A 25,587-nucleotide genomic window follows, 5' to 3' on the forward strand; every position below is an offset into this window, starting at 1 on the left:
CTCTAGCCCCTTCTCCACAGCGAGATAGAGCTGCCAGAGCTCACTGCTACTGGCTGCGCACCAAAACCACTGCAGAGGGGGATGGATTTGCGGTACTCACTTGCAGCAGTTCGGGTAGACCACGCCAGCAAAGAACTCCATGCCAACAATGGCAAAGCAATAGTAGAAGATCAGCAGGGTTAAACCCAGGCTGGAGGCAAAAACAGAAAGAGTACTGTGCTACTGAAGAGTTGCTAAGGCAGTGAAACACGAAGTCATGGGCTGGTTGCTCTGTAAGGAATTTCCAGCGGATGGGAAGCAGCACTGAGAACCCGAGACCACCCTCCCTGCCACTGTGGCTCTGCAGTTCTTTGCCTGCTCTCATTCAAGAAGTCCTTGGACAAGGAGCTTGCCACTCACTGAAGAGAGAAACTAAAGAGCAGCCTGGATTCCCTCCCAGTCTGTCTTTTTCTGGTAAACAAACGTCTCTCCACAGTTTCTTTAATAAAGAACAACACACACTGGTTCTGCCCTCTCCATGTCCTTGGATGCAGGGACTGTGCCAAGAACAGGGTTCTCTAGCTAACACGCTCCGCTCAGACCTCCTTTAAGGGAATAAGGTCTGAGGATGCCCCACTCAAACACCAAGCTCCTTCTGCCCCACCGTTTCACAGTAACGCTCTCGAGTGGCTGTACTAAGGACAGGGAAACATCTGGGGCTGAGTATATTCACGCCAATGTTCCTCCCAAATGGGCCTCCCCTCTCACTGAAAGATGGGATGGGAGAGAAAAATTAAACAAGCATTGGCTCTTAGTTATCCTCCTAACACAAAAGCAGGAGGCGGCCCAAGGTGCTGGAGTGTTGCTTATCGCATAGTGCTCCAAGAAATTGGAAGATTAACACCCCACTGCAGCCCACTGATGAATCAGTAACAATCAATTGACAGATCAGAGCGTGAACACCTTTCGCAGGTTTGACAGGTCCTTATCCTGACCCAAGCCCTAGACACTAAACCTTCACTCCCCTCTCCCTGCCATCACCCGAAGAGAAGTTAGTACCTGGCCATCCGGGGGAACAACTCAAACATAGTGTCCAGGACATTTCTGTAGCGTTTCTTCAATTTAAATAGCCTGAAAGGAGAAGCCGGTAGTTACCTACGGACTGCAACTTCCCTGGTAAACAGAGTATTCCAGTTCTTTGTACCTCCCAGGTCAATGAACAGTAAGGTTTCCTGACACCAAACTCACAGGATCTGCTCCTACTCAAGTGGTCTCCACTCACCTAACAATGTCCCGCTGTCCCATCTGAATGTTTATGACACATTCAACTAAGTGTTTACAGGATTGAGGAATCTCAAGGAAAAGTCTATGTCTTTTTACACAACATGATGCATAAATAGCTATTTAAAAAAAAATTAAAATCATAAGAACTTAAACTAGTGCTGTGTACAGGGTCAGAATTCATTGCTCCTTCCCTCAGACACAAGCTTTTCTGTGTTTGCCCCACGACCCAATAAAAATTGATGAAAGAAAACTACACTGTGCCTGCTAATTTAAGATTTGGCAACTCCATCAGCCTTTACAGAGAAACACAGCTGCCAAACACAGACTTTGGCAGGGGAGCAACAGAGAAAACATTTTTTCTTCCCCCTTGAGTGTCATAAAGTGTTCTTTAAATCCTCACTGAAGAGCTAAATTACATTAGCTTGTTTTTAACAAAACAACATTTTGCCTCTCAAATGCCTGCCACCTATGGCTCTGAAAGCATTCTGCAAAGGTGAATGTGCCTCCATAACAGCCTCGAAATGAGAGGGTTAATCAGACCCATCTTACTGAGCTGCAGACAGGTTACAGGCCGCAGTCTTGCTTAAAGTGGGAGACGCAGTTAGAGCAGGGCTGTACTTCACCCTAGAAAGCAGCATCCTTTGAAAACTGTAATTTTTGGTAATTCAATGGAAATTATTAAACTGGCTCAGACTGTCTCACCCTGACAGAAGAGCTTTTCTCTGAACAGCATCAGACAATTTAGAGGAGGTGTAAGAACCCCACGAAGGCAGACACAGGATAATCTGCCCCCGGTAAATCCCTTGATCTCTATTAGAGATCAGCTTAAGCTCCAAAGCACGGGGTTTCGTATCCCATCCCAAGTTTTTGTTATCGTTCATTTTGATAACTCCGGCTAATCTCATTACCCCACGCAATTCCTGTTTGCCATGGTCACGTACCCACAGAGCAATCCTTGCCCTCTCCTGGTAAGAAGCTCGGTCCCCAACTGGATTGATGGAAAACAAGCCTGGCTGTTTTCTCCCCCACCTGCTTTCTGTACACCCCCCCCAGCCTTCCCATCTCACCTCAGCAGCTGAAGGGGTCGCAAGACCACAATGAAGTAGAATGGCTCCATGTTAAATGCCAGTGCCATGAGCCCCAAAAATGCAAACAGGGTGACTGAGAAGTCAAAGCTGGAAAGAAAAAAAGAAAATAAGAGAAATTATTTGTCACTAGTGTTTCAGCAGAGAAGAGGTACTTGGTGCCACTCCAGCCTAATCAGATGCACAAGGCCAAGGGCAGAAGAATTATAATAGCCCACAGATGGCCTTGTCTAGAGGCCTAAAAAACTCATCTCAGAAGTTGGTCTTTCTAACCCAACAATTTTCACCACTTCTCTCTCAAAAACATCAGTGCACTTACAGATTCCAACCTGAGGAGAGGTACTCAACAGGCCCCAGTCCAGTGGTCTTCAGGAGCAGCTCCACGCCATAGACTGTAAAACGAGATGACAGCCATGGTCAGAAATAAGCAGCATCACGAGGAAGGCTTATGCAAAGGCTTGTCCTCAAAGATGTATGGTGCTTTAAGTACAGGACTTCTGAACATAGGTTTAATAGACCCCCAGCCATCCTCTTTATTCTCGGTGAGATGCCAGAGAGACATTTTCCCTCCAAATCAACACATTTTCCTGTATTCATGGTGATTTCTCTCCAGAGCAGTCTACAAAACACTTAGGTGGCTAACACACTATAAATGTTGAGGCACGAGCTCCCATAGGAAAGGCCAGAAAGTGGAGTAGGGAATTCAGTCCTGCCTGTTTCTTTCCTTCTATCTCAGGGGAACGTATCCACATCCCATAGCCTAGCCTTGATGTGCAGGGAGAGATCCTTTCAAAGAAGAGCCATCTACTTTCACCCTCTGTCCTGGCAGCACCTTGTGGGCCTGTCGGTTAAAGAACACCATAATAACATGATGATGCCTTGTTTGTCATCCCAAAAATCTTTCTTTCCAGGTTCCAAGGAGGAGAGGGGTGGGAGAAAAGCAAAGAAAAGAGCTGGGTGACAACATCCTTGTTAAAAGAAGATTGCAGAGTGCCTCTGCCTTCAAACTTTCATAACAAGTATTTTGAAGACTAATGGCCAGGGAAACACTAGAACTACCCAGCAGTCAAGAGGTTAGCAACCTCTCCTAGATTCTCCAAAGAACTTCCTGCTGCAGTTTTACCCGCTATCTTGATTCAGTGGAGCTATACTTTGCTTCTCCTTGAGCAAGAGACACTGTCAGGAGAAGGGAAGTGAATTCACATCACTGAAGAGTTCTATGGCAGTGCAATGAACCAGCACATGAAGATGCAATTGCTTCTATTTGGGCTGAAACGGAAGACTAAGGTACATGTTCATAGAGGGGATGACGTTCAATTAGAAAACTCAGTTCGTCAACTAGTTCATCTAGTCCTTTCAGTCTTCTCCTCAGCATGCTCCTGCACTCTGGACTCCAACAGGACTGCCTTGCTTTCTGTGGCAGAGAGCCAGCTCACAGCTGCAATCAGATCAGAGCTGGTAATGCCTTCTGGAATAGTCAGTGCAGCGCAGAGCAACATGAGCAACTCCACACAGAGCCATCACAAGTCTGGAGGAGCTTATCACTTTGCACGCTGTGCCTAACAAACGAAGGCTATTCTGCTCTCAGGGTTGAAGCCAGCTTTAAGATTAATACAGCAGCTTTCGCAGAGAGTTGCACCAGAGGTAAGAGGCTCCCCAGACTGCAGCGGCGCAGGGAGCTGTGTAACAGTGCAGCAGTGTTCACATGGGCCTGTGTGGATGCTGACAATCCCTGCCAGGCACAGCATTGTTCTAGATGGAGTCTGTACACCTGTGGCTAAGTTTTAACTTCAAACTGAATAATCTTCCAGGAAGAGAGCTGTCTATATACCCTTCCCGACTCCTTATCAAATGACACAGCTCTGTTGGGAGGCATCAGCTTACTTGTGAGGAAGACTATGTAGCTCCACGGGACGTTTCTGGAGAAGAAATTCCCTCCTGCAAGACACAAGAACAACTTTTTCTAGCCTTCCCCTTTTTCAATCCCCCAGCATCGTAGTCAAGAAACAAGCTGCAATGTTTCCTACCTTGCAGCATGAAGGTTTCAACAAGAATCCAAATTCCATTCACAGCCACCACAGTATCTGGAAAACAAAGTAAAATCCCATAGCAAAACCACTCCTGGATGAGAAGACATCCATTTCCTAGGCTAACAAAAAGAGTACAATATAGGACAAGTGGCAGGGTCATTGTTTCCAATTCAATGAACAAATTGAACTCATAACTTGGGAGAGTCTTCTATCCTGTCTTTTCCCAGGCCTTTAACAGATGCAGTACCTCTATCTTCAGAAGGAAACAAAACTAAAAGAGAACAATGGTCTGAATCATGCTCAATAATTTTTACTCATAATTATATTACATTCTGCCATGTTATTACTGTGTATTTCAGCTTCCTCCTAGTTCTGGAACAAGAGCTGGAGAACCGCTGGGTCTTCAACAGTGCAGGACAAATCCCTGTTGACTTGGATCTATCGCTGCTCCCCAACATTCATATCCTGAGAACTGAAGGTGCAGGACTTCTCCTTTTCACTCAGATCTCCTCACTTCACACCACCCTCTTCAGTTTAGCAACCCAATTTACAAAAAACCTCTCCAAGGTTCAAAAAAACCCCCAAATTACTGAGTAGGAACAGATCGTTTAGAACATAGCAAGTAGCACCACGAGTAAGCACTTTTTCTGCTCTAGAGAAGAGGAGCACAGAATCATTCTCGCAGGCAGTACAGTTGCCAAGCAATCCCTCCGGCAACGAGGATGCTTGCACCTTCTCAAGTGCAAACAGAAGAAGGTGGTTGACTGGCAAGGCAGTTCGTTACCCAGCATCCTTCAGCTGCAAGATAAAAACCTCAAGGCTTGTGAAAGCTAACCACCAACCTACCTAAATGCAACAAGCTGAATCCTACAGAATCAGACCCACAAGTGCGTTATGAAGTAGTGAACCAATGAGCCTCTCCAGAAGACTCGACGCAGCGAGAGCTGAGAGTCCAGGCTGCAGCAGTGGTCGGTACGAGTATGCAGTTCCCTCCCTCTCTGCCAAAACTCCAAAATTTGTACATGAACCATGGCTCAGACCAAAGACCAGGCCCCAGCACGCTTAGTGCTTGCAAGGGCTGGCAGACACAGCATACCAGACCCACGTGATCAAGGGAGCCTAGCAGAGAGACAGCTCGTTACTTCTACTTACACATGGTGTATTGGAACACGCGGGACTTCACAAGGATGTTGATGCCTGCATGAAGGAAAGTATGACAAAACAAATGTTTACACGATCCTCCATACCTCACACACAGATTCCTCTATCTTCTCCTTAGAGACATTATTCATACCAATCCTCAGCACAGAAGCTAAACAGATTAGCAGATTATTAACTTTTATTTCTTTGGACCAAGTTCAAGTTTCCTCTAGAATTTTAGCAGCAATGAACTCACTATTCTTAACCCCTGAGATGCCTTTTTTTCCCCCCCTCTATGTACTAGTTCTGTGTTGTGGACAGAGGTAAACACAGCTGCTGAAGCACTGCCCGTGTTTGGAACAACACGTATGCTGTCAAGGAGGGTTGAGTGCATCAGCAGAGATATGTAGGACTCCTATGGCAGCTGTGTGTTTGGATCAAGATGGTGTTAACTGTTTCCCACTAGCATGCAACATTGAAAAAGAATTGCAGGTAAGTTCTTATTTCTGAATGGCTACATTCCATCAGGAAACCTGGGACATGGGAGATAATTACATTTGCAAGACAGGTTACACTGATGGGTATTTCAGACCGCTCTCCCCTTCCCGAGCAGCTGCACTTGACTTGTACAAGCGCTGCAACCACATCTCGGGACTAGGAAGCCTAGCAGCTTTTGTGAAAACACAAATCCCGCTCCACAGTCACTGCTGTGAGTTGCTGCCTGGGATATGGAGAAACTCTATAAACTGTTAGAGTCAGCAATCATAAATTCCCACCTAACCTCTGTGCTGAAAAAGGAATACAGCCCTCCCTCAGGGTCTGGTTCGCTACCGAGCTTCTGCCAAGAAGTCTTATTTTAAGGAAGCCAGGGTTTGGGTCAGAGCACAGGGAGTATTTACATGACAGAAATCTTCCTTGGAGACTCTAAATACAAGGCTCTGGCCTTGGAGGCTCCAAATATAGAGAGTGTTGGTTAGTAGGCCTTTCCTCAGCTGTTTACCAGGGACATAAGAGAAGGACCCTTCAGAGGACCCTGTCTTTGTAAAGAAACGTTCTTCCTGTTAGCTGAACACATGCTGTCATGAAAACACAGCCTGTTACCTTTAAAAATAAGGAATGCTGTCCGTGGAAGGTCATCAAACCAGTGCTCACGATTTCGTTTTGCCTGGAAGCAGAACAGCCACAATCAGAAGTAGTCGATGCTATATACATACAAAAAATGTGCAGTGATGGAGACCCACCTTATCCCCATCACCTGCTTCTTTTAGATTGCCTTTGTGTCTCACTCACCTTCTCTTTAATTGCTGGCCTCCTTTGCTCTCCCTCCCACACACACTTCCCCTCTTCTCCACCCAATAAATACTTACCTTCCATTTTAAGCCAACAACTTCATAGAAATTGTAAAAATCCTTTAGGCTGCAAAACAGAAAGAAGCATCTGATCAGAGCCTTGGAGTTGATTAAATCCTTAATTGTCCTTGTCAGGCATCATCAGTAGAGTGTCCCTGGAAGTTATTAACTCCTTATTAGATCTGCAACCCCAGCTGATACAACTTAACACTGACCTCTTCCCAGTCTGGCCAAAGGTTACTGATGAGGATAGCCAGAACAGGGTGCAAAGCCTACCTTCCTTCTGTAACGCTACAGCCCTTAGAGGAAACTTGGCTCCACTGAACTCCAGGATTTTACCACTGAGAGGAAAGACCCAAGGCTTAGATAGCAAACTCCAAGGGACAGAGATTGTACTACTCTTCATGAAGAAGTCTTGGACCGTCTTAATTACTCATACAGTCATTTTCTAACGTCTTTGCACATTTTCTTTTCAAGGTAACAATGAAATTTGAAAAAGGAGATGAAAGCAAAGAAACTCATAAAACATAAATGCCTGTCTAGGTGCTCAGGGTCAGGCCTATAACAGCTTTTAGGTGTCTGAAAGTGAGGACGCTGAACTTCTCGGACTCTTACTGGTGTCATTAGGTGCCTAAATTTAAAGAACTCAGTCTTTCTCCCTATGCCATTTTCAATACTTCTCTGTGACACTTGACTTTAAGGAGAAGCATTGGCACCAGTTTCATGGGAGACTCACTCTGAGCCTCTCTGTGGCCAGAACAAAGGAAAAAGAAGAGAAGGTCTCCTGCTCTAATTCCCTCTACTTCCAATGCTGGCTGGAGTTAGCTGCACCCACCCACCAGAATGGTAATTCTCTGCCTCATAACACAGAGAATGACAGTCCTGAAAGCACCAGCAGAACCAGATTTTAATTAACAAAACCCTGGGGGACACAGCCAGCTGCTGGGAAAAACAAAAACTTGTTAAGCTGCGAGGCTGCACTGTGTGAAGAAATGCTCCTTGCAGGCTCTAATGCTGTTCCTCAATTTCTCGCTCCTCTGTTCTGGCAGGGGAGGTGGGAAGCAGAGGCTGCCTGGTGACTGCCAGCACAGCGCTGTATCCACAAGAGGGCACGCAGGAACTCCATCACCTCCGCAGAAAAACCTCAGGCCTCAAGGTACCCACCCCTCCAAGCTCCCTGCTTCCCAGACAAATCCTTCCAGTCACATAACTCTATTCCCACATCCCAGACAAGTTTCCTTGCATAAACCCAGCCATCCTCTCTGAAGTACAGTCGAGCTTCAGAGAGTGAAGCAACCTCCCTGCTCTGGGTGCAGCAGTAAGACCATCCTACCTGACTAAAGGAGTATTGCTTTGATTCAGTGCTTTGAAAGTGAGATATCGCTCTCTGGCACACATCCGAGGCTTGTAAAACCGCAACAGCCCTTCAAAGTGCTTGAAGGAAATTCCAGACGGCCTCTAGAAATAAGGGAATGTTGTCATAAGCAGCGACATCAGGCAGAAGCACATAGAGGCTAGCATATTTAATTCTCACTCTGGATTTGTTTTAAGCAGGATTTCTACATTATCTTAAGATGCCATTATAACTAAGCCCCAAAAGTACCCGAAGCTATTACACTTTAAAGTACTGAGCTTATCCCAGAGCACAGAGATCAGAAAGCTCTCCTGGCAGTCGGTCCCTCCAGCAAATGCAGAGCTGTTCCCTGTTGCCCTATCATGTGAAAATTGTCCAACCAGACACCCCAAGCGACAAAGTTCAACCACTCTTCTTGGGAAATTAGTAGACAGCCTAACAGCTCCCATTACTGGCACTTTTTAAAGACTATCAGCTATTCCTCAGGAACTGTTCATATAATGAACGTGGCCTAAACATGAACTAATCTACTAGAAGTGGGTTAGTTATTTTTGGGCATTATTTCTCTTCCTGCTCCTCAAGTTAAGCAAGAAATCAACCCTTTCCGCCAGTACTCTGCCCCTGTAAAGAGTTGTTTGTAGGTGAATTACTTCTGTTTCAGCACCATTTACTCATGCAGTCTCTAACAGCTGTACTGTACTTTCACATGTATAACCCACCCCTCCTCTAAGTACTGGTGCTTGAGAAGCAAGTCTTCAAGTGACCCACACTGAATCAGAGGGAAATCAATGATTGCATGCTCTCCAGAACAAACTTCACGCATTTTATCAAGACACTTCCATAATCTCACATGGAGCTGAAATTCAGATTAGTTTGGGTTTTCTCCAGAAACAGATCTAAACAAAGTTACACAAATGAAAAAACAGTAGCCCTTGGTGAGTATGATTACAGTCAACACACATATATCATCTTTCCTGGAACATGCTCTTTAAACACTCCAAACGTTCTTAAAACGTTGCTGACCTCCCCTCCTGCCGCACCCCAGGCTGTTCTCACCCTCCCTGCAGGGCCCCATACCTGTTTGGTGATCAGCAAGCGGTAGGCATGCTGTATGGCCGTGCGCTTGTGCAGCAGCAAGGACTTAAACTTCCTCTTCTCGATGTCATTGAAAGTGTCGAACACAACAGCAAGAAGCTGCAGAGGGAAGACAGGACAGATCCCTATACTCTGCGGCTACCTGAGCCAGTGCTTCTCGAACAGGCAGGAATATCCAGAGGCAAGGAGAGGCATTGCCTGCAGGAGGAATTTACTAAGCGCTACACTGACTGAGGCAGAACAGAGTCAGCGAGGGCCCGTTGGCCATAAGGGGATCCCACAAAAGGATCATCAAGCACACTGCACACACACTGATCCACTTTTTGGGAGGTCCAGATGTTTCTGGCCTCCTGACACTCGCTAGTGGTTTTAAGAGCTAAGGCTAAACCCCACAAATGACAACAGAAAGCAGTACCTAAAGGTTTGTTAAAACGCCCTGATCTCTTCCTGGAAAGCAGGTTTTGAGGGCTGGTGTCTGGACTCACCCTTCCACAGGAGCTTTGGCAAACGTATGTCAAAGCTAACCCTCCATCTAGGACAGCAGCAGTGAAATCAGAGCCCACTACAACCATCAAATCACTCACCCTGGGTTGCAGAATTCCTCAACTCCTTTGGCAACCCCTTTTCTACCACTCACATGCTCCCCTGAGCTGGTCTTGGCCCTGCCCTAAGTGCTGCAAGAAGTGTAGCCAGCATAGCAGCCATGCTCTCACACTGCAGGTATCAGCACTCTTCAATTCCTGCCACACTTCATAATTCCATCCCCTTCAAACTGATTTACAAAGTATTTCAGGCAAGCCCAGATAATAAAATGCCATTTTATGACAAATAATTAAGACAGAAAAGGACAATAAATTTCATGCAACTGAGTATGTCACTCCAAGCATGATATTAATGTGAGAGAAGTTGGAAGATACTCCTATCATTCTGTTTGCTGTGATTTAATTTGATTCCTTGAGGTTAAACGTTAAAAGACTCCTATCTATAGCAAAGCTGCCATTTCTAGAAGTATTCTGCAAAGGGTCTCAGATTATTACAGGTGACTCACCAAATTCATGATGAAGTACAGCTCAATGGAGAGATACACTATGAAGAAGACACAGGACCAGGGGTTCCGGGCATAAGATGGCATCATCACATCAGGGAAACTGCATCCGAAAGAGACACAAGTTTAAGCACTAAATAGCTCATGCTACACTCTTCTCTACAAAGGCAGGAGCACAGGACACGGGTGTGTGTGTAAACCCACATCCAAAGATCTGCACATTTCTGCAAAGCACGTGGTTGCTCATGACACAGAAGTTTGCACCTAAGAACAAGCAGCAAGAACATGAAGGCATGATGAAAAAAATAAATATGATAAGCACATTCCTTGCACATCCGGAAAACCAAATGGGCAAAGGGGATTTGCAACGTGGCTAAGGGTTGTGCTTTAATACTTAACAATGACAGCAATGCAGCCTTGGTGTGAGAGTGTTACAACCTAAGATTTATTCCATCCTTTGCTAATTTCCTAATCCTCAGAGCTCTCCCTGACAGCAGATCAATATTTACCCACTGTTATTATCCCCCTTTCCTAGCAGATAGGTGAACCGAAGCTGAGGAATAGGAAGTTACTTCACAACAGTAAACCGTCGGCTAACAAAGGAGCACAAATAGAAACTTTCCCTTCTTGGACCAAGGCCTAATAAAGCCATTTCCCCCCTTATTGCCCTCACAGTGATGAGGTGGTCTGAGTCGCTTAGAAATAACTCTGCATCTGAGGTCACAGTGTCCTAAAACAAAATGAAGTACCCATTCTTCCCATGCAGGCTGACCTAAGAAGTGTCTCTCTCATGCAGAGGAAAGGGGTCACATTTGGAGAGAGGGCATTTCTGCAAATAAACTCTTGGCTTCGCTAGAATTCTTTGGGGACAAAGAGAAAGACTGAGCTAGAAAAGTATGAACTTACTTTGAAGTGGTCAAAAGCACGAAGAGATTCACAAGGCTGTTCTCTAAGGTATTGAAGTACTGAAAGAAAAAAAAACTCCCATGACAAAATGCAAGCAGAATTTCATAGTGACATTTCATTCAAAAAACAACCAACCAACCCACCCACCCACTTGAATACAGGCCCTTCTACAATTCCCTGATGCCTCCTAGAGAAAGGGTACTTCAGCATTGGTCCTTTTTAAAGGTCCCTGAGAGATGGCATGTGAAGAGTTAAAACAATTAAAAGCTCATCTACACATTTTCGTAGTAGTTACTCCCAGCAAGCTACAGACTTGGGAGCAGCAGGAACTATTGACTTGTGGACTCTGACAGCCACAGTGTGAGGTGGACAAGCTTTCACCCAGATACCTTCCTCCCCTGGGGACAGTGGCAGGTGACTCGTTTGACTGAATTAAGACACCAAGAACAAGGAACAACTATGGGAATGTTCCCTTTGGCACATCCTGTCTTTGAGGAAGTTCTCTGCACCGCCTTCCTTCCCAGCAGGGGGTAAACCAGGGTAACACCGCCAAGCAGCCTCTGACCAGCTAGCATATGGCCTCCCAGGCCACCACACAGAAATAAGTTATAGCTACACAGTAATGTTTGATTCTTAAGTTGGTCAAAATGGGACTCAAGCTTCAGTTCAAAGAATCAGCAATACTCACCGGATCTGAGTGGTTAGGAGAAAACAAGTAAAAACCTAGAGAAGGTAGAGGAGGAGAGACAAAAAGGGGAAAGAACAAACAAAAATAAAGTTTGTTTAATGTCAAGCAGCAGAGTGGTGAGTCTCTGTTCCCAAAGAGAAGGTCACACTAAGAGTAAGCCCTCTCAGACACCATGGAGAGGAGAGTATCTGGAAGGCCTTCTCCATACAGATTTGCCAATACATGTCGTTGGCATTTCACTGATCCTTTAAGAAAACAAACTTTCTGAGGATAGCAGGTACACTACAGATACACGCATTTGTGGGAGTTTAGACTAGGAAACCAAACACACACATCACAGACTATTCTCTGGAAAAGGACAAAAGGACCTTTGTCTCAAAATCAAATACCCAGCTCCTACATTGTTTTGATCTTTATTTCTGCCTTCCAGATGACTGTGGATGAAACAGGATAAATGGAAGATCCTGGCAGGACACTGAATCTGATCAGCTTTGTATTTGTCCGGGTAGTTTGTGTTGCTTTTGGACAGTAACTGATTGAGAGCATCACTTCACCTCCCATAAATACAACTCACCCAGGATGGCAAAAATCACCATGAAGAAAAGCAGGAGGAGAAGAATGTCAATAAATGGTGGGAGGGACTGGAAGATCTGTCGCAGATTTCTGAAAAAAAAGAGAAAACATTAATAAACTAAAACTTGCAAGGGGAAAAAAAAATCCAACCACAAAACAAACACAGCACAGTTGACTACTTTCTTCCCACTCCCACCAAGGATTACAAGTAGAAAGCTAGGTAAATTAAGATTGTTTCCAAGCTACCTATCTTTCCTTTGCAGTCAGCTCTCAGGTACTGCAAACAATACTAATGCCACCCTGTCAACTTTCCTTCTCCAGACTCGAGACTAGCTCTGTGATTCATTGTGCCGTTTGCAGGCAAACCTAGGAGCCAGAAACAATACAGCCATGTTCACATGTTGGGCTCTCTGAGGTAGTTTATGCAGCTGAGGACAGTACACATAAGCACCATGTACCGTGAAGACATCCAAAGCTACTACCTATGAAATTGCCCTACATAGGCAAGACACCAGGTGTACTTCAGTCGCAATCACAAATGATCTCCAAGGTCTGAAATACCCACAAAAGACACTTATTTTCCTCGAGATGCCTGCAAGACCAGAGTACTTTTCCTCCACCTCAGCCCCAGCCACGACAGCAGAAAACCCAGCCAGCTGACCACTTACCTTCTGACGGCACCACAGTAACGGCAGTCAACCAAAAAGATACAGCGCAGAGCTCTTGTTATCCGGACATGCGAGGTTTGGCGCACCAACACCACGATGGCCTCTATGAACTGTACAAACAGCACGCAAGTCTGAAAAAAAGGGGTTGAATGAGAGGCACAGCTGCAGTTTCCTTTTGGGAAAGGAAAAGCTCTCACTGACCACCCATTTATTTGGACACTTTAAGGATGGGAGGCGTCTGAGAGCTTGAAGATCTCACATGAATCATCTGGCAGCTGGGACACATGGTTAAGTCATCTCTGCTACGGTACAGGCCAACATTTAATCTGGTTCTTTGGTTCCCGAAGATGCTGAAGGAGTAACACTGATAATCAAACAGACAACTTACCTTTACCATAGTCCTTTTGTGCCTGATAAAGGTTTGGAAGCCCAGCCACCTCATCTTCATCGAGAGTTCAAAGACTACCACAATTAACGCAAACAGCTCCAAGGTTGCGTGGACCTGTTACAGTACAGCAAAGCTTAAACCAGCGCTTCTGATTACAAACAGCAGCACATCAGAGGCCACGCTTCTGCCCTTCCTTTTTCAAGAAGTGTGTGCGTTTGACAACAGTCTGAGCACAGCTCTGTGACATGCAGGAAAAGCCAAGGCCACTCTTAAAGCTAGCACAGCACTGTTTTTCAAAGTTTCTACGGTTATTGCTTTGTGCTTTTATTAAAGCCTGTACAATTTTCCTCTATTCAGCATCAGCCCAGAATTTCCTGGAAATCCACATCCCTTTTGGACTTGAATAACACATCAAAAAATGTATTGATACATTTGAAACAAAGGGCAAGACACCAGCAACTTGAGCAGAAACACTTTTAAAAGACTGAGACTGCAATTTTTTTAGTGAAATGCAGGAAGGAAAGCTGCTGGGCAGAGAGAATTTACACAGAGAAGGGTTTTCTATTGAACTAGACATTCTGGACAACCACAGACAGGGTACTGATCAAACTCTGGAACAGAATGCTGCTTTTGGCAGTGCTGAAGGACCCCTTCTCTGTCGGAAGATGCAAAATGAACTGCATGAAAATACTGTCATCTTCTTTACAACCTCAGCTTTAGTCACAGCTCAAAACCCAAACTGAGTTACGTAGCCCTGACTCATTTTGAGGAACGCTTTGACCCCAGGGTTGTCCAAGGCTTTTCTACAGCCCTGGCATGGTCCTAGCGTGCCATTAACAGCTCAAAAAGCAGAAGTAAAGTCTCCCACCAGCAACAGCAGCTCCTAGCACTGTGCTTGACAGTGGTACCTCATGAAGTGGTTGTAGACTGACAACACTACACAGCAGTTTGTGTATCCCTTCTCTCAACCTGCATGTCGTGAAGGTTAGACATAAAACTTCGAGTCACTCACACACACATTAAAAAGAGGCCTCACAACACTGGGAGGAGAGGACAGGAGAAGGTTTAGCACCCTGTCCCAAGCTGAGATCTGTTTATGTTCTAGGAACCATTGATGGTGCTGGGATAACAGCACCAACCCTGACAATAACTTTTAAACCACCCCATCAAAGCATACAGATTCTTGAGTTATCTTAAGAAAAAGCAAAAACCGCACACTTTTCTAACAGTTACAAAATTTAAGAATGGCAGAAATTGATAATATGAAATAAGTGTCACTTTCATTGCGGTCTAGGCACATCAGATGAAAAAAGGATGTTTTGCTGGTTGACATATCTGCTGTCAACCAATTTACAGAACAAGCTAGGTGTTTGTTTCCTAATACTGCTACCTTCTTCCTCTATGTTTAGCCTTCTTTTTCCTCTTACCCACCCATGCAAAACAGGCAGACTTCTTCATTTTGCCCCAAAATACTTACAAAGATGCCAAGACGGAGCATAGGAACAGCTGGTGCCTCGCAGAGAGACAGCAACAGGAGAAGCAGTGCTGTGCTCAGCTCCATTAGGTAGAAAAGGTGATTGTGTGCAAAGAGGTAGGCAGCAAGTGCTTTGGCATTTTTGGGGTGAGTGAAGAACTTATCATTATTTTCTCCTTCCTAAGGCAGCAGGAATAAAAAAGAGAACAGCATTAGTGACTCTTGGTACTGTAACAGAGCTTTCCACATGAAGAACGCAGACTTTTATAAGGATTAGATACAATTCCCAACAGGCTATTCCCACTTTGCAGCCTGACATTGATCTGTTTATTGAGGAATGAACTCTACACACAGAGGACATCCCCTTCTGCTCATAAGCATATTTCAGTAATGAAACTCATTAATATCCACAAATTCCTGCTTTAGAAACCCTTGAGCCTTTTCAAAATGAAAAAGAGTGCTGGAAGAGTTTATAAAGGTAGGCAAAGAAACTTTAGTCAACATCCCAACATAAACACAGCACTTCACTTACTTGCAACCACTTCCATATGTTTACAGACTTATTTGATTAAACTTCTCCAGGACAGAACATGAAAGCACAGAGATAAGCTCCAGGGCACCTGGCTGACAGTTGCTCCTCCTTATCTTGGCCTTGCAAAATGTCTGGGAGAAAACACTGGAGCACACAGTGTTTTCTGCTTCAGGAATGTGAGAAGACAGACTCCATGAAAAATTAACAAGCCTCTATGCTGATTTGTCATTCCCTCTTAACTAGAAAGCTTAATTAACATTAAAAGGTCAGATGCTCCATCTTAACAGTTTGCCTACAACTGTTTTCTAAACAGCTACATCATTACTATTGTTACATCTAGGATGAAACTTAGTTTGGGGAGAATTTAGAGGTTTTTCATGCAGAACCACCCAACAGCTGCTTCTCTTTCTTGAGTCAATGGTTTAAGCAATGGAGCCTTTGTCACTCACCGGAAACTTGCTGCCTCTTGGAAACTGTCATGAGAGATCATTTTTCCCTAGCTGGGACACTCAGATGCACAAGAAGTTGGTTGTTTGTTTTTTAAATTAACATCTTTCCAGGTAAGCAATTACTGTAAGGACAGTAAGCTATTACTATTGAAGCGGAATAACTGTGATTGCAAATGGATAACAAGGTCAGGAAACAGGATCTCCTTTAAGAAGTGAAGCATTCTCGAGACTAATTCAGAAGAGGGTTTCAAATGTTTCTCATTTACTCATCTCACAGGCAAACTCCCATTCTGGTTAAGAACAAACACACACACGCTGCCGGGTCAGTGAGCCAGATTGCGAACAGGACAAAACGCAGCGGCAAGCTCCATAAAACGCAAGCCCCCCCACTCAAAGAGAGAGCTAGCTTGGATCAGCAGGGCATTCTTATTCACGCCTGACAAAACACACTTGCAGAATGAAAAATAGTCTAAATTCTGCCTCTTGGTAGCCAAGCAATTCAAAACGTTGCTGGACAGCAAAGCCCTCTTATTCAGATAAGACACTCTTGCCTGCAGCTACTGGTTCAAATAAACAATCTGCATGCTCTTTAAGTTATGTCTACTTCATTTCAAGGACATTGTCATTATCACCATTGGTCAAGGCAGCAGCAAGAATAATCTGCATCTGAAGGGCCAAGCCTGCTGCGTGCATTACCATCAGACACTGCAGCAACTCAATGACCCTTTGCAGAGCATCTCCCATAATCATGAGTTTAAACAAAAGCCCAGGAGGGGCTGGGGCTACCATTATATTGTCAGTGCTACTCTAGCATACGGTGAAGCTGAAGTATGACCAAGGTCCAAGCCTACCCACTTCTAAAATGTCAGAGAAGCAATACTTCTCAGTCCTGTGGTGCAGGAGCAGGGAGGAACAAATGGTTTCACCTTCCAGTGACTTAAGCAAAAAACGTAACCGGGTCCAAAGCATCTCAAGCTGCAATACAGAGCCTTTGAAAGGGAACAAAGAGAGGGAGGAAGGAAGGACAGCAAGGGAACCAGCAACAATTTCAGACTGGCCAGCTCTGGGAGAAGTTCAGTTTTGGTACCTGATTCATCACACCAGACTATATGGCAATCTTAAAAATATTATATCTTTGTTGAAGTAACGATGGCGTTTCCTGCAACTGGAGCATGGGTGGGCTTGGTTTGTTTGTTTGTTTGTTGTTTTTTCTTTTTAAATAGGACAAATTTCACTCCTGGGCTGATCCTAATCTCAGCATCCTTTCTTCATCTAGAAATCAAGACCTCTACCTTCTCACATGTCTTACATGACCTGCAGGGCTTGACTGATGCTAATGAACATTCCAGGGCCACCCACCAAATCTGTGGCCAAGGCTGGATTAGGAGCTGCGCTTCCAGAAAACAAGATGTCTCCAAGAGAGTGCTGACCATTCACCCCAGAGCAACTGAAGAGATGAAGTGACAAGTTATGCAAATCTCCATGGCAAGGCAGCAGAACTGAACATGTGCTGAATGCCTCAGCTACTACCGTCCTTGGCACTGGGAGAGATGGGAGAGGATGGGTAGCTTGTTCAGTTGCTCCCAAATGACTTGCCAGAGCCCACCTGAAGGTGCTTCCAGCATCTCCCCACTCTTTGAGCAGATTCCTTTGCAAAGCACCAAATTTTTTAACCTCAAAACGGAAGGTCTTTGTTCCTTATAATCAAGAACTACCGTAGTTTCAGAAGCCCATTCTTCACACATACAGCAAACAGCAGGGCTTACCTGGAGGTAGATTGCTGCCTCTTGGTAGTTCATTTCCCAGTTGTGTCGGGCAGAGCTTTGCTGCGCACAGCAGTCCCCCGCAGCAGGGCTGGATGCATCATTAATAACGTCATAGCTACCTCCATCTGCATCAGTACAATAAGAGAAAAATTGATTTACAATTAAGCGAGCTGAGATTGATCAGGAGGCATGCAAACAAGCCAGGTACTTGGACCAGAGGCAAGCATCAAGAGGTGGCAGAGTACCCAGGAAACTGGCAGCTTGTACACAGACAAATTGACTCTTCCCCTGTAGGAGCTTTTAAGAGACACACTCAAACTCAGCACTTTGACACGGGAACGCTCCCAGAAGATCATCAAAAGAGACAGCATCCTATTCAATACAATAAGCAGGTCTCCTGGCTCAGATCTGTGCTGTCATGTTCGTAGCATGCTATCAGCAGTCATAAACTATAAACAGGCAGCTAACAGCTAGAAGCCTCTGAGGATGTCCAACCCACAAAATGAAAGTGGGCTTGCTAAAGGAACGGTGCCTTTTCGCATTTAGTGGTAGGAGAGACCGCAGAAGAATGGAATACAGGACTACCACAGGCAAGGGAAACCAGTCTGAGTATAGAAGCTGTATAGTACACTAATAGCGGCAGTCGGTATTGTTAGTAGAAAGCCTCATTTTTCAGAGCTCTACAGAGTCATTAAACAATGCATCTTTGCAACACTCTTTTTGGTGCAGATAAGTACCAATACTCCTCTGATGAAAACAAACAGCAAGATTAATTTTCTGTTCATATGCCACAGACTGATTTTGAAACATCTAAGAGCGTGTCTGTCTCATCAGTAAAGCACTATAAAACAATGAACATTTGTACCAGATTTCATAACTAAACGTTTCATTAAAAAATACAATTCCATTGCAAAAAGCAACTCCCAAGCATAGCTACACATACATAGTGCCCTTCCCATAGGAGAGCTACGCAGGGCATGTATATAAACTCCAGAATACTTCCCATTTTTTTTTGCATTCTACAGCCTCAGTGCTATTAAGACACGTGAAAAACATGCATGAAGACAATTATTGTTCAAAAAGGGAATGTCACTTGGCTGCTTCTTCTGGGACTGAGATTTTTATTTTGCACCTTTGACAAAGAATACTGAGCAGAGATCCTACAGAAACGACACCTGCTTAGGGCCACGCATGAAACCCGTGGTGGAGCTGTCCACACACTCAGTTCTCCAGAGTTTCAATCATTACCCAAACCACATGGTTGTTCTTGCTCTCAGTAGAGGCTTCCCTCCTCCAGTGCCTCATGTTCCCAAAGAGGGTACATGCAAAATTGATCTTACCAGTGCAAAAGTGCCAATTTCCCCCTTTTTATGAGCACAGAAGCTGTGATGTGGTAGCTTATTCTCTCTGTCTTATGAGAAGTTATCTGAGAGTGGGAAAAAATTACAATGAGGTTCTTTTCCTCTCTCATGACAGCATGCTGAAGATTTGTTGCATCTCTTTGCTAGGACAAAATAATCCTCATTGAATTACTGATTCAGTCTTTCTAGAACACCCTCAGGAGTGGGGAGAGAGTTCACGCCAAAAGCTGCACCTATCAAAAGAAATGGCACTGTGTGCTCCTGACAGATGCAGAAACCCCTTCACCAACGCAGAGCCACATCTGCCTTTTCCACCCTCAAATCAAATTAAGATAACATTTACCTGGGATTTGTGAAGACTTTCCAGATTGCATACTCAGATTGCTGAGACTCCTGCAGCATTCAAGCCTATTTCTCTTCCTTGCTTCCCCCACACCCTTAAAATACCACTCAAAATCTGGACGAATGTTTGAATGAGGCTGACTCCTCCCCGCCACCCCTTTTACACCTCGAATGAGCACAGTTCTTGAAAAAACTGAGTGATAGAGATTTTATTTATCCACAGAACTGGATGGCAGTCTTCTGGGTTTGTTTGCCTTTTAACTAAAAGATGACAGCAATATGCAAAAATCAGAAGCATTGTGAGCTCTAAAAAGTTCTTAAATGTTATTATTGACGAAGCCTTTACTGTATATGTGTTTCAAGCAGACAGACTCCCTCCAAATGCAGTCTGATAGCAAAAACCTTTTTGCATTTAATGCTTAACAGAGTTGCAGAAGGAGTACATCTTCATCAGAACCTGGACTCACTGCTGAAGATCTTTACTGCCCAGAAGACAAGTATTTTCCAATCCTCATTCCCATCCTAACCGATCATTTGCGGCCAGACGAAAAGCACTGCAGCCCTGTCCTGCCTGCCCTCCCCTCTGTGGGGCACCGAGCTGGGTCACAGTGGAGGCAGAGCACAAAGTGGCCTCCAGCCCCCAGCCTCAAAGAACTCAAGCATTACCACAGACAGGCACAGAGCTGTCAAACACCTCCAAAGTTTGCTGATGCACACAAGCGACTGGTACATCGGAGCAGACAGTGCAACCTCTTCTTATCACACATAATCTGCTGTCTGAAGATGCCCAGAGCCGTATGTGCCATCCACGATGTCACCTGGACAGCTCTACAGCACATTATCATTATCTGGTGGCCGGGGCGAGGCTGCAGGATGCTTTGTTCAAACCAGCAATGACTGTGAAGGTGCTAACAGGAGCCGGAGTTTCAGGCCTTTCCATAACTCACCTTCAAAACAGGGCAAGTGTTCAGAGAAAATCCGAGTGTGATTCATCTCACACAGTTCAGGGGATATTAAAAAAGCACAGAATCAATACCTTGGCTGCACTAGCTCTTTTGGGGAAGAGGGACACATTAAGCAGGCTGCTTACGATTATTACAGTATATACAAAATTTAAGTACATCAAAACATACTGTGGTCAAATCAGCAAAGGTTTGTGGCATTAACCAAAACACCAAAACACTGTAACCTACCAAAAGATGCCAAAACAACCTTTAACCCTGAAGTAGTTCTTTTGCAAAGACCAACCCCTCTTTGAAAAGGATCAACACTAGGAAAAGATACATCACAGTAGAAACCCAGGACCCCTCTCTGCATTTCACACAGAGGACTCGCAGCTGAAACAGAAGAGATGCCCCAGTGAGATCACGGTTGCAAATACAAAACAGCACTCAGAGATGCAAATCAGAAACAAAAAATAACTCTAGAAACCAAGATGTTTTCCTCCTGTCTAAACCAGACATCATCTTTCTAGGCACAGACAACAGAAAATGTACTGGTGAAGTGTTCCGGCGTGGAGCTGCATTTTGTGGATCAGCTCCTTCCCCATCAGGTACCAGAAGGTTGATCTAGCATCCCTGAGGCAACAGCATCATCTGGGTAATAAATAATAATAAAAATAATACTAAATTTGAAAAGCAACCCTCTGACTGTTTGTTTGGCAGCCCTCCAGCTAGCTAATTTCCTCAGCTGCTCCCATGATAACAATGACACAGACTAATGCAACCTCCGCTCCGCTCAGCTCGTGCTGCAGAACATCCCCGATGGCATTTACCATTAGTATCAAGCTCAATGAGATAGGAGGATCTCTCCACAGGACTCCCGTAATCCTCGAAGTAGATGGCAGGCAGCTCTCTCCACCGCATGGCAGCCGCTGCATCAGGAAGCGGGCACGCTTGTGTTCGGAGTTGGGGAGAGGGAGACAAGTCAGATCTGAAGTTCCTCCCTCCCTCCCCTCCGAAAGCCGATCCTCAATTTCGCAGCTTCCTTGAGGGAAAGCTACGCACAAAAGACTTTTCTCTGCTCTCTGCAGAACTAAATGTTTTCTCCCCTCCCCTCTGAGGAAGGTGGCTCAGACTTCAGTTAAATCGTTCCCCTATCGCTGTCTTAGCAGCAGGATGTTTCTAAGTGCAAGTTGTTGGAAGGCTTAGCTGCGGGACAAAGAGCTTTTAAGCATGAGCGTGGTGGTAAAGCAAGGCTTCATATGCCATGCTCTCTTATTTTGGCACATAGGAGAGTTTGCTCACCAGTGAACACGAACAACTAATAGGAAAAGAGTCAAAGTGCTGACTAGTCACAGCAAGGAGTCTTCCCCCCCCAGCAAAAAAAGAAAACAGATATTTATGAAGTTCACAGTACAAGGGGCATGACAAAGTAAACGAACTGAGCTGTTCACAGATGGCAAAGCTTCCTTCCACACTTGTGTAACTTATCCCAGACGATCCCTGAAAAGGGAGAGAGGGAGGGGAAAAAAAGAAAAGAGGAAAAAAAGAAAAAGCAAAACCAGCTGGCTGCTTACACAAGGCATCCGGAACGATACTGCCGGGACTCCAACATTTCCATTCAGTGCAGCAGAGCATGCTCCTGTGTAAATAGTTTCCATATGTCATCATTACAATAAAAAACAAAAAACAAAAAAGAAAGAAAGAGAAGGAGCATAAACTTTCCAGAGCCCAAACCTCTCCCTTTGCAAAACAAATTCCCTGCTTAGGGACCTCTCTCTGTTGGCTGAGAGAGCAAACAAACTCCTCTCATTCGGAGGAGCTCACGCGGCCACGGGGGATCTCGAGGGCAGGGCCAAGAAAGGAATAAGGGACAGAAAACATTCACAGGAACCAGGGATAAATCACCTTTCCCAGCCAGGCTATTTTATGTCAAACTGAAGTCAATTTGGACTTTCATTGTTTGATGTCTCCATTTGTTTTGATAAATACTTAAAAAAAAAGAATCCAACGAACTAGTAACCTCCTACAAATTCAAAGAGTTATAAACAAACTCTACAGGGTGACTCTCATATTTGCCTCAGAGCTCCCCCAGTCTGGCTCTCATTAGCCTGTTCGCCAGATGTTCTGCCTTCTAGATAGCACACACTTTTTACGGCATTACACTGAAACAGACTGAGATGCCTCTAATTAGCTCCTCGGCTGAATCCAAAGCCATGTGCCTTTACCAGACTTACCAGGGCTTTCTCCTAAAAGGTTGAAGAAGGTCTTGACAGAGCTGCTAGTTGCCATCCTGTCCAGACAATGCTATTTTAGCAAGTATACCTGTGATGACAGAACTCTGCAAACTGTGTGGAAGCCAGGGCAAGTGACGTAATTCAGCAAAAATATTCTTATAGTTAAATCTGTCATTCATACTGTTCACGTATCATGTGTGTAGTCAATGTAAGACAGCAATACGTAAGTTACTCATCTAATGAGTTGCACGTGCAAGTAGTATTTCTCTTGATAGGCGAAAAAAGAAATGCCAAGGACACATGACTTCGGAGACAGGACACATCTCCATTCACATTGCCTTACAAGGTTCCTGCAAGTGGATGCACCAAATGGAGCAGCAAGAGAGCAAAGTAAGCAAGGCGTTACCTGCAGCTGGGAAAGGTCAAGCTGTCCAGGGCATGCACTCCGGGCAGCTCCAGTAACCGTCTCGGACAACCGGAGATGTGCCAGCTGATAAAACACTCTGCAGTGCACCAGCCACTGGGCCACAGAGGAGGAGGAGGAGGACAGGGAAAGAAAAGGCCAAGTTGTCAGTTAACGATCAGATTCCTTCTTAATTAAATATAATCTGGTACCAGCTTTGTCCTTTCTTTCCTTCTTGCAACCTTGTTTGTAAGAACTGCTGTCTTGCATTTACCCCTACCCTTACAATCATTATTTCTTTTTTGGAAAGAGGCATGAACCCTCTTAGGGAACACACTTGCCAGCTGTGTTTTTTCATGGGTGCAATGTCTTTTTCTATTGGAGCTGGACACAATTCCAGGAGCACGGGCTGTCCAAGGCAAATGTGACTTCCTGGAGCTGAGCAAACACTTTACAGGTTTGCTGCGAGCGTCCACACAGACATGCAACCTGACCTTTCCAGCACGAGGGTCTCGCTGGCAGGCTCCAATCCCTCTGCAAGGAGGGAAAAGGGCAGAAAGCAGTCTGCGATTCACTCAGCTGCAGTCCCTCATCACAATGACTGCTGAACCATTGAACTGGAGCCATTTCTTTTCAGGTTTTGCATTCTTCACTGCCACACCACCTCCGTTTCTTGTATCATCCATCTTGACTGTATTCATATCTAATTACCCAAACTCGGCTAGTCACAGAGCTCAAGCTTTCAGTTTAAAAGAAACATAACCAGGCATCCAGCAACACTGAACATGAGCCCCTGGAAGAAGGCAGATACCAGCAGGATCAAAGATGCTCTTGGGGTTCCTGGACCTCCTGACCTCATACACAAGACGTATCCCAGCGCAGGATCCCCACACTGGCTAAAGCTGTCGGCTCCCGTGGCGACTCCACTTCTTGGGGCTGCGGTGAGGATGAAGAAGGCTGCAGAAGGAGGACAGCATTTGTCTGTCAAAGGCAGCCAGAAGAACTCCTCTCACCTGGAAAGCCCTCATCAGCTGAACCGCATGGAGCATCCACTACAGAAGATGCAAATCCATGAAAAAACATGGAAACAAAAAAGATGCCTACCCTTCCCCAACACAAGCTGTACAGGCACCTTCAGTCACAAAGCCAAGATTTTAGTCAAGTATGTTGGAGTTGTACGAGCACCAACGATGGCATTTTCCCTTCCAAGTGCTTACATGCCATGTCGCTTCACCTCCAGAGGATTTATCTTCCCTCCCCGCTCCAATGCGGTTGATAAGAAACTGCTCCTTTTGAAGTGCTGAGGCATGAACATGCATGCATTTCTCTCTTCAAGGCCAGACTCACCTACCCGGGAGAAAAAAAGCTGGAAGCCGTCTGGAAAGCACAGCTGGTTTGGCACTTGGCCACACATCTCAGAGGTGAGAGAGACAGAGAGTGAAATCACTGCCTTTAGTGCCTGACTGCCAGTTCAGCGCTGTGCCAACAGGAACATCGCAGGACTGATCTTTGCAGCCCAAAATATCCTAGCACCCATCCTGTTTTCAGGGGATGTTATGGGAAGGAATTTAACAGCCGTGAGGAAGTCTAAACAATTTACTATCAGTTTGTTGCCTAGGAAAAACAGGGCATTTCCAACAGAGTGCAGTGCCAAGCCCTTCTGTTGCAAGAGAAATAATATACTCCTGAATATTTCAAGTCAGCGTAACTGAGTCATGCTTTTCCTTAGAGACGACAGCACAGCAGAAACATATGCAAAGCCCTCAGGGCTCTTTGTCTTACTATATTCTCATAGCGCTCACTTGCTGTGAAGCTCAACAAATAAAGTCACTTCAGCTTCCTATTTAACACAGAAAAGTTTTTAAAAAAATATGGATGTTGCCACTTCCTGTTAGTGGCACGAGGCGACTGAAGTCTACCATCCTCGCCTTTATTTGAGAACCCAGTGAGTTCCTATGGCATCAACACGAGCTCACTTCACGCTATCATCCACCACACTACAGGGAGCTGAATCCACATGAAGCATGAGCAGATGTCCCTCAGCATGGTAAGCCACTTTTTATATATTATTGCCTCTTATCAATTGTGCTGCCTATCTTCTTATATTGAAGATAACTTAAGCCCTACATTGTTTAATTAGAGGACCACCATATCCTTGCTAACATCTGCACAGCACACATGTAAAAACCCTGATGCACAAGCTAAAGACAATGACAGAAGAGCTAAAGCACGGAAGGAAATTGTTTTGTCTGAGCAGAAGCCGTGCCTCCAGCTAGCTCTTGCTCCAAGTGGGTCAGAGCCAGTATTTATTTGAGAATATTTAGTTAACCGTTTGCTCTGCGGCTCGCTAACTGTTCGAAACAGGGGATGAGCTACGACGATTCACTCGGACATTTACTTCCTGCACCACCCTGCTGGGGACAAAAGGAGACATTTGTAAGGAAGGAGAAAAAAAAAAGAACGGTAAAAGGCTTCTAAGAAAACAAGGATGAGAATGA

General features: G+C 45.0%; 1 protein-coding gene across 2 annotated transcripts in view; it reads right to left on the reverse strand.

Annotated features, from left to right (window-relative positions):
* The window catches only part of TPCN1 (two pore segment channel 1), a 46,781-nt gene that overhangs the window by 8,022 nt on the left and 13,172 nt on the right, over positions 1–25,587 (reverse strand). Inside the window, exons 2-20 of one of the 2 annotated variants that reach the window (XM_009810084.2) lie at positions 17,806–17,930; positions 15,062–15,238; positions 13,585–13,698; positions 13,197–13,327; positions 12,530–12,618; positions 11,956–11,990; positions 11,268–11,326; positions 10,365–10,464; positions 9,299–9,415; positions 8,201–8,325; positions 6,886–6,934; positions 6,620–6,683; positions 5,531–5,575; positions 4,376–4,432; positions 4,233–4,286; positions 2,668–2,740; positions 2,331–2,438; positions 1,039–1,110; positions 101–190 (exon numbers count right to left, since the gene is read on the reverse strand). In XM_009810084.2, coding sequence (XP_009808386.1) covers positions 101–190; positions 1,039–1,110; positions 2,331–2,438; positions 2,668–2,740; positions 4,233–4,286; positions 4,376–4,432; positions 5,531–5,575; positions 6,620–6,683; positions 6,886–6,934; positions 8,201–8,325; positions 9,299–9,415; positions 10,365–10,464; positions 11,268–11,326; positions 11,956–11,990; positions 12,530–12,618; positions 13,197–13,327; positions 13,585–13,698; positions 15,062–15,238; positions 17,806–17,930 — 1,684 coding nt within the window. The remainder of the gene's footprint in view (positions 1–100; positions 191–1,038; positions 1,111–2,330; positions 2,439–2,667; positions 2,741–4,232; positions 4,287–4,375; positions 4,433–5,530; positions 5,576–6,619; positions 6,684–6,885; positions 6,935–8,200; positions 8,326–9,298; positions 9,416–10,364; positions 10,465–11,267; positions 11,327–11,955; positions 11,991–12,529; positions 12,619–13,196; positions 13,328–13,584; positions 13,699–15,061; positions 15,239–17,805; positions 17,931–25,587) is intronic. The other variant, XM_059827661.1, reaches the window with a different exon arrangement.

The sequence above is a fragment of the Gavia stellata genome, chromosome 21, assembly GCF_030936135.1.
Source record: "Gavia stellata isolate bGavSte3 chromosome 21, bGavSte3.hap2, whole genome shotgun sequence".
Classification (NCBI taxonomy): domain Eukaryota; kingdom Metazoa; phylum Chordata; class Aves; order Gaviiformes; family Gaviidae; genus Gavia; species Gavia stellata.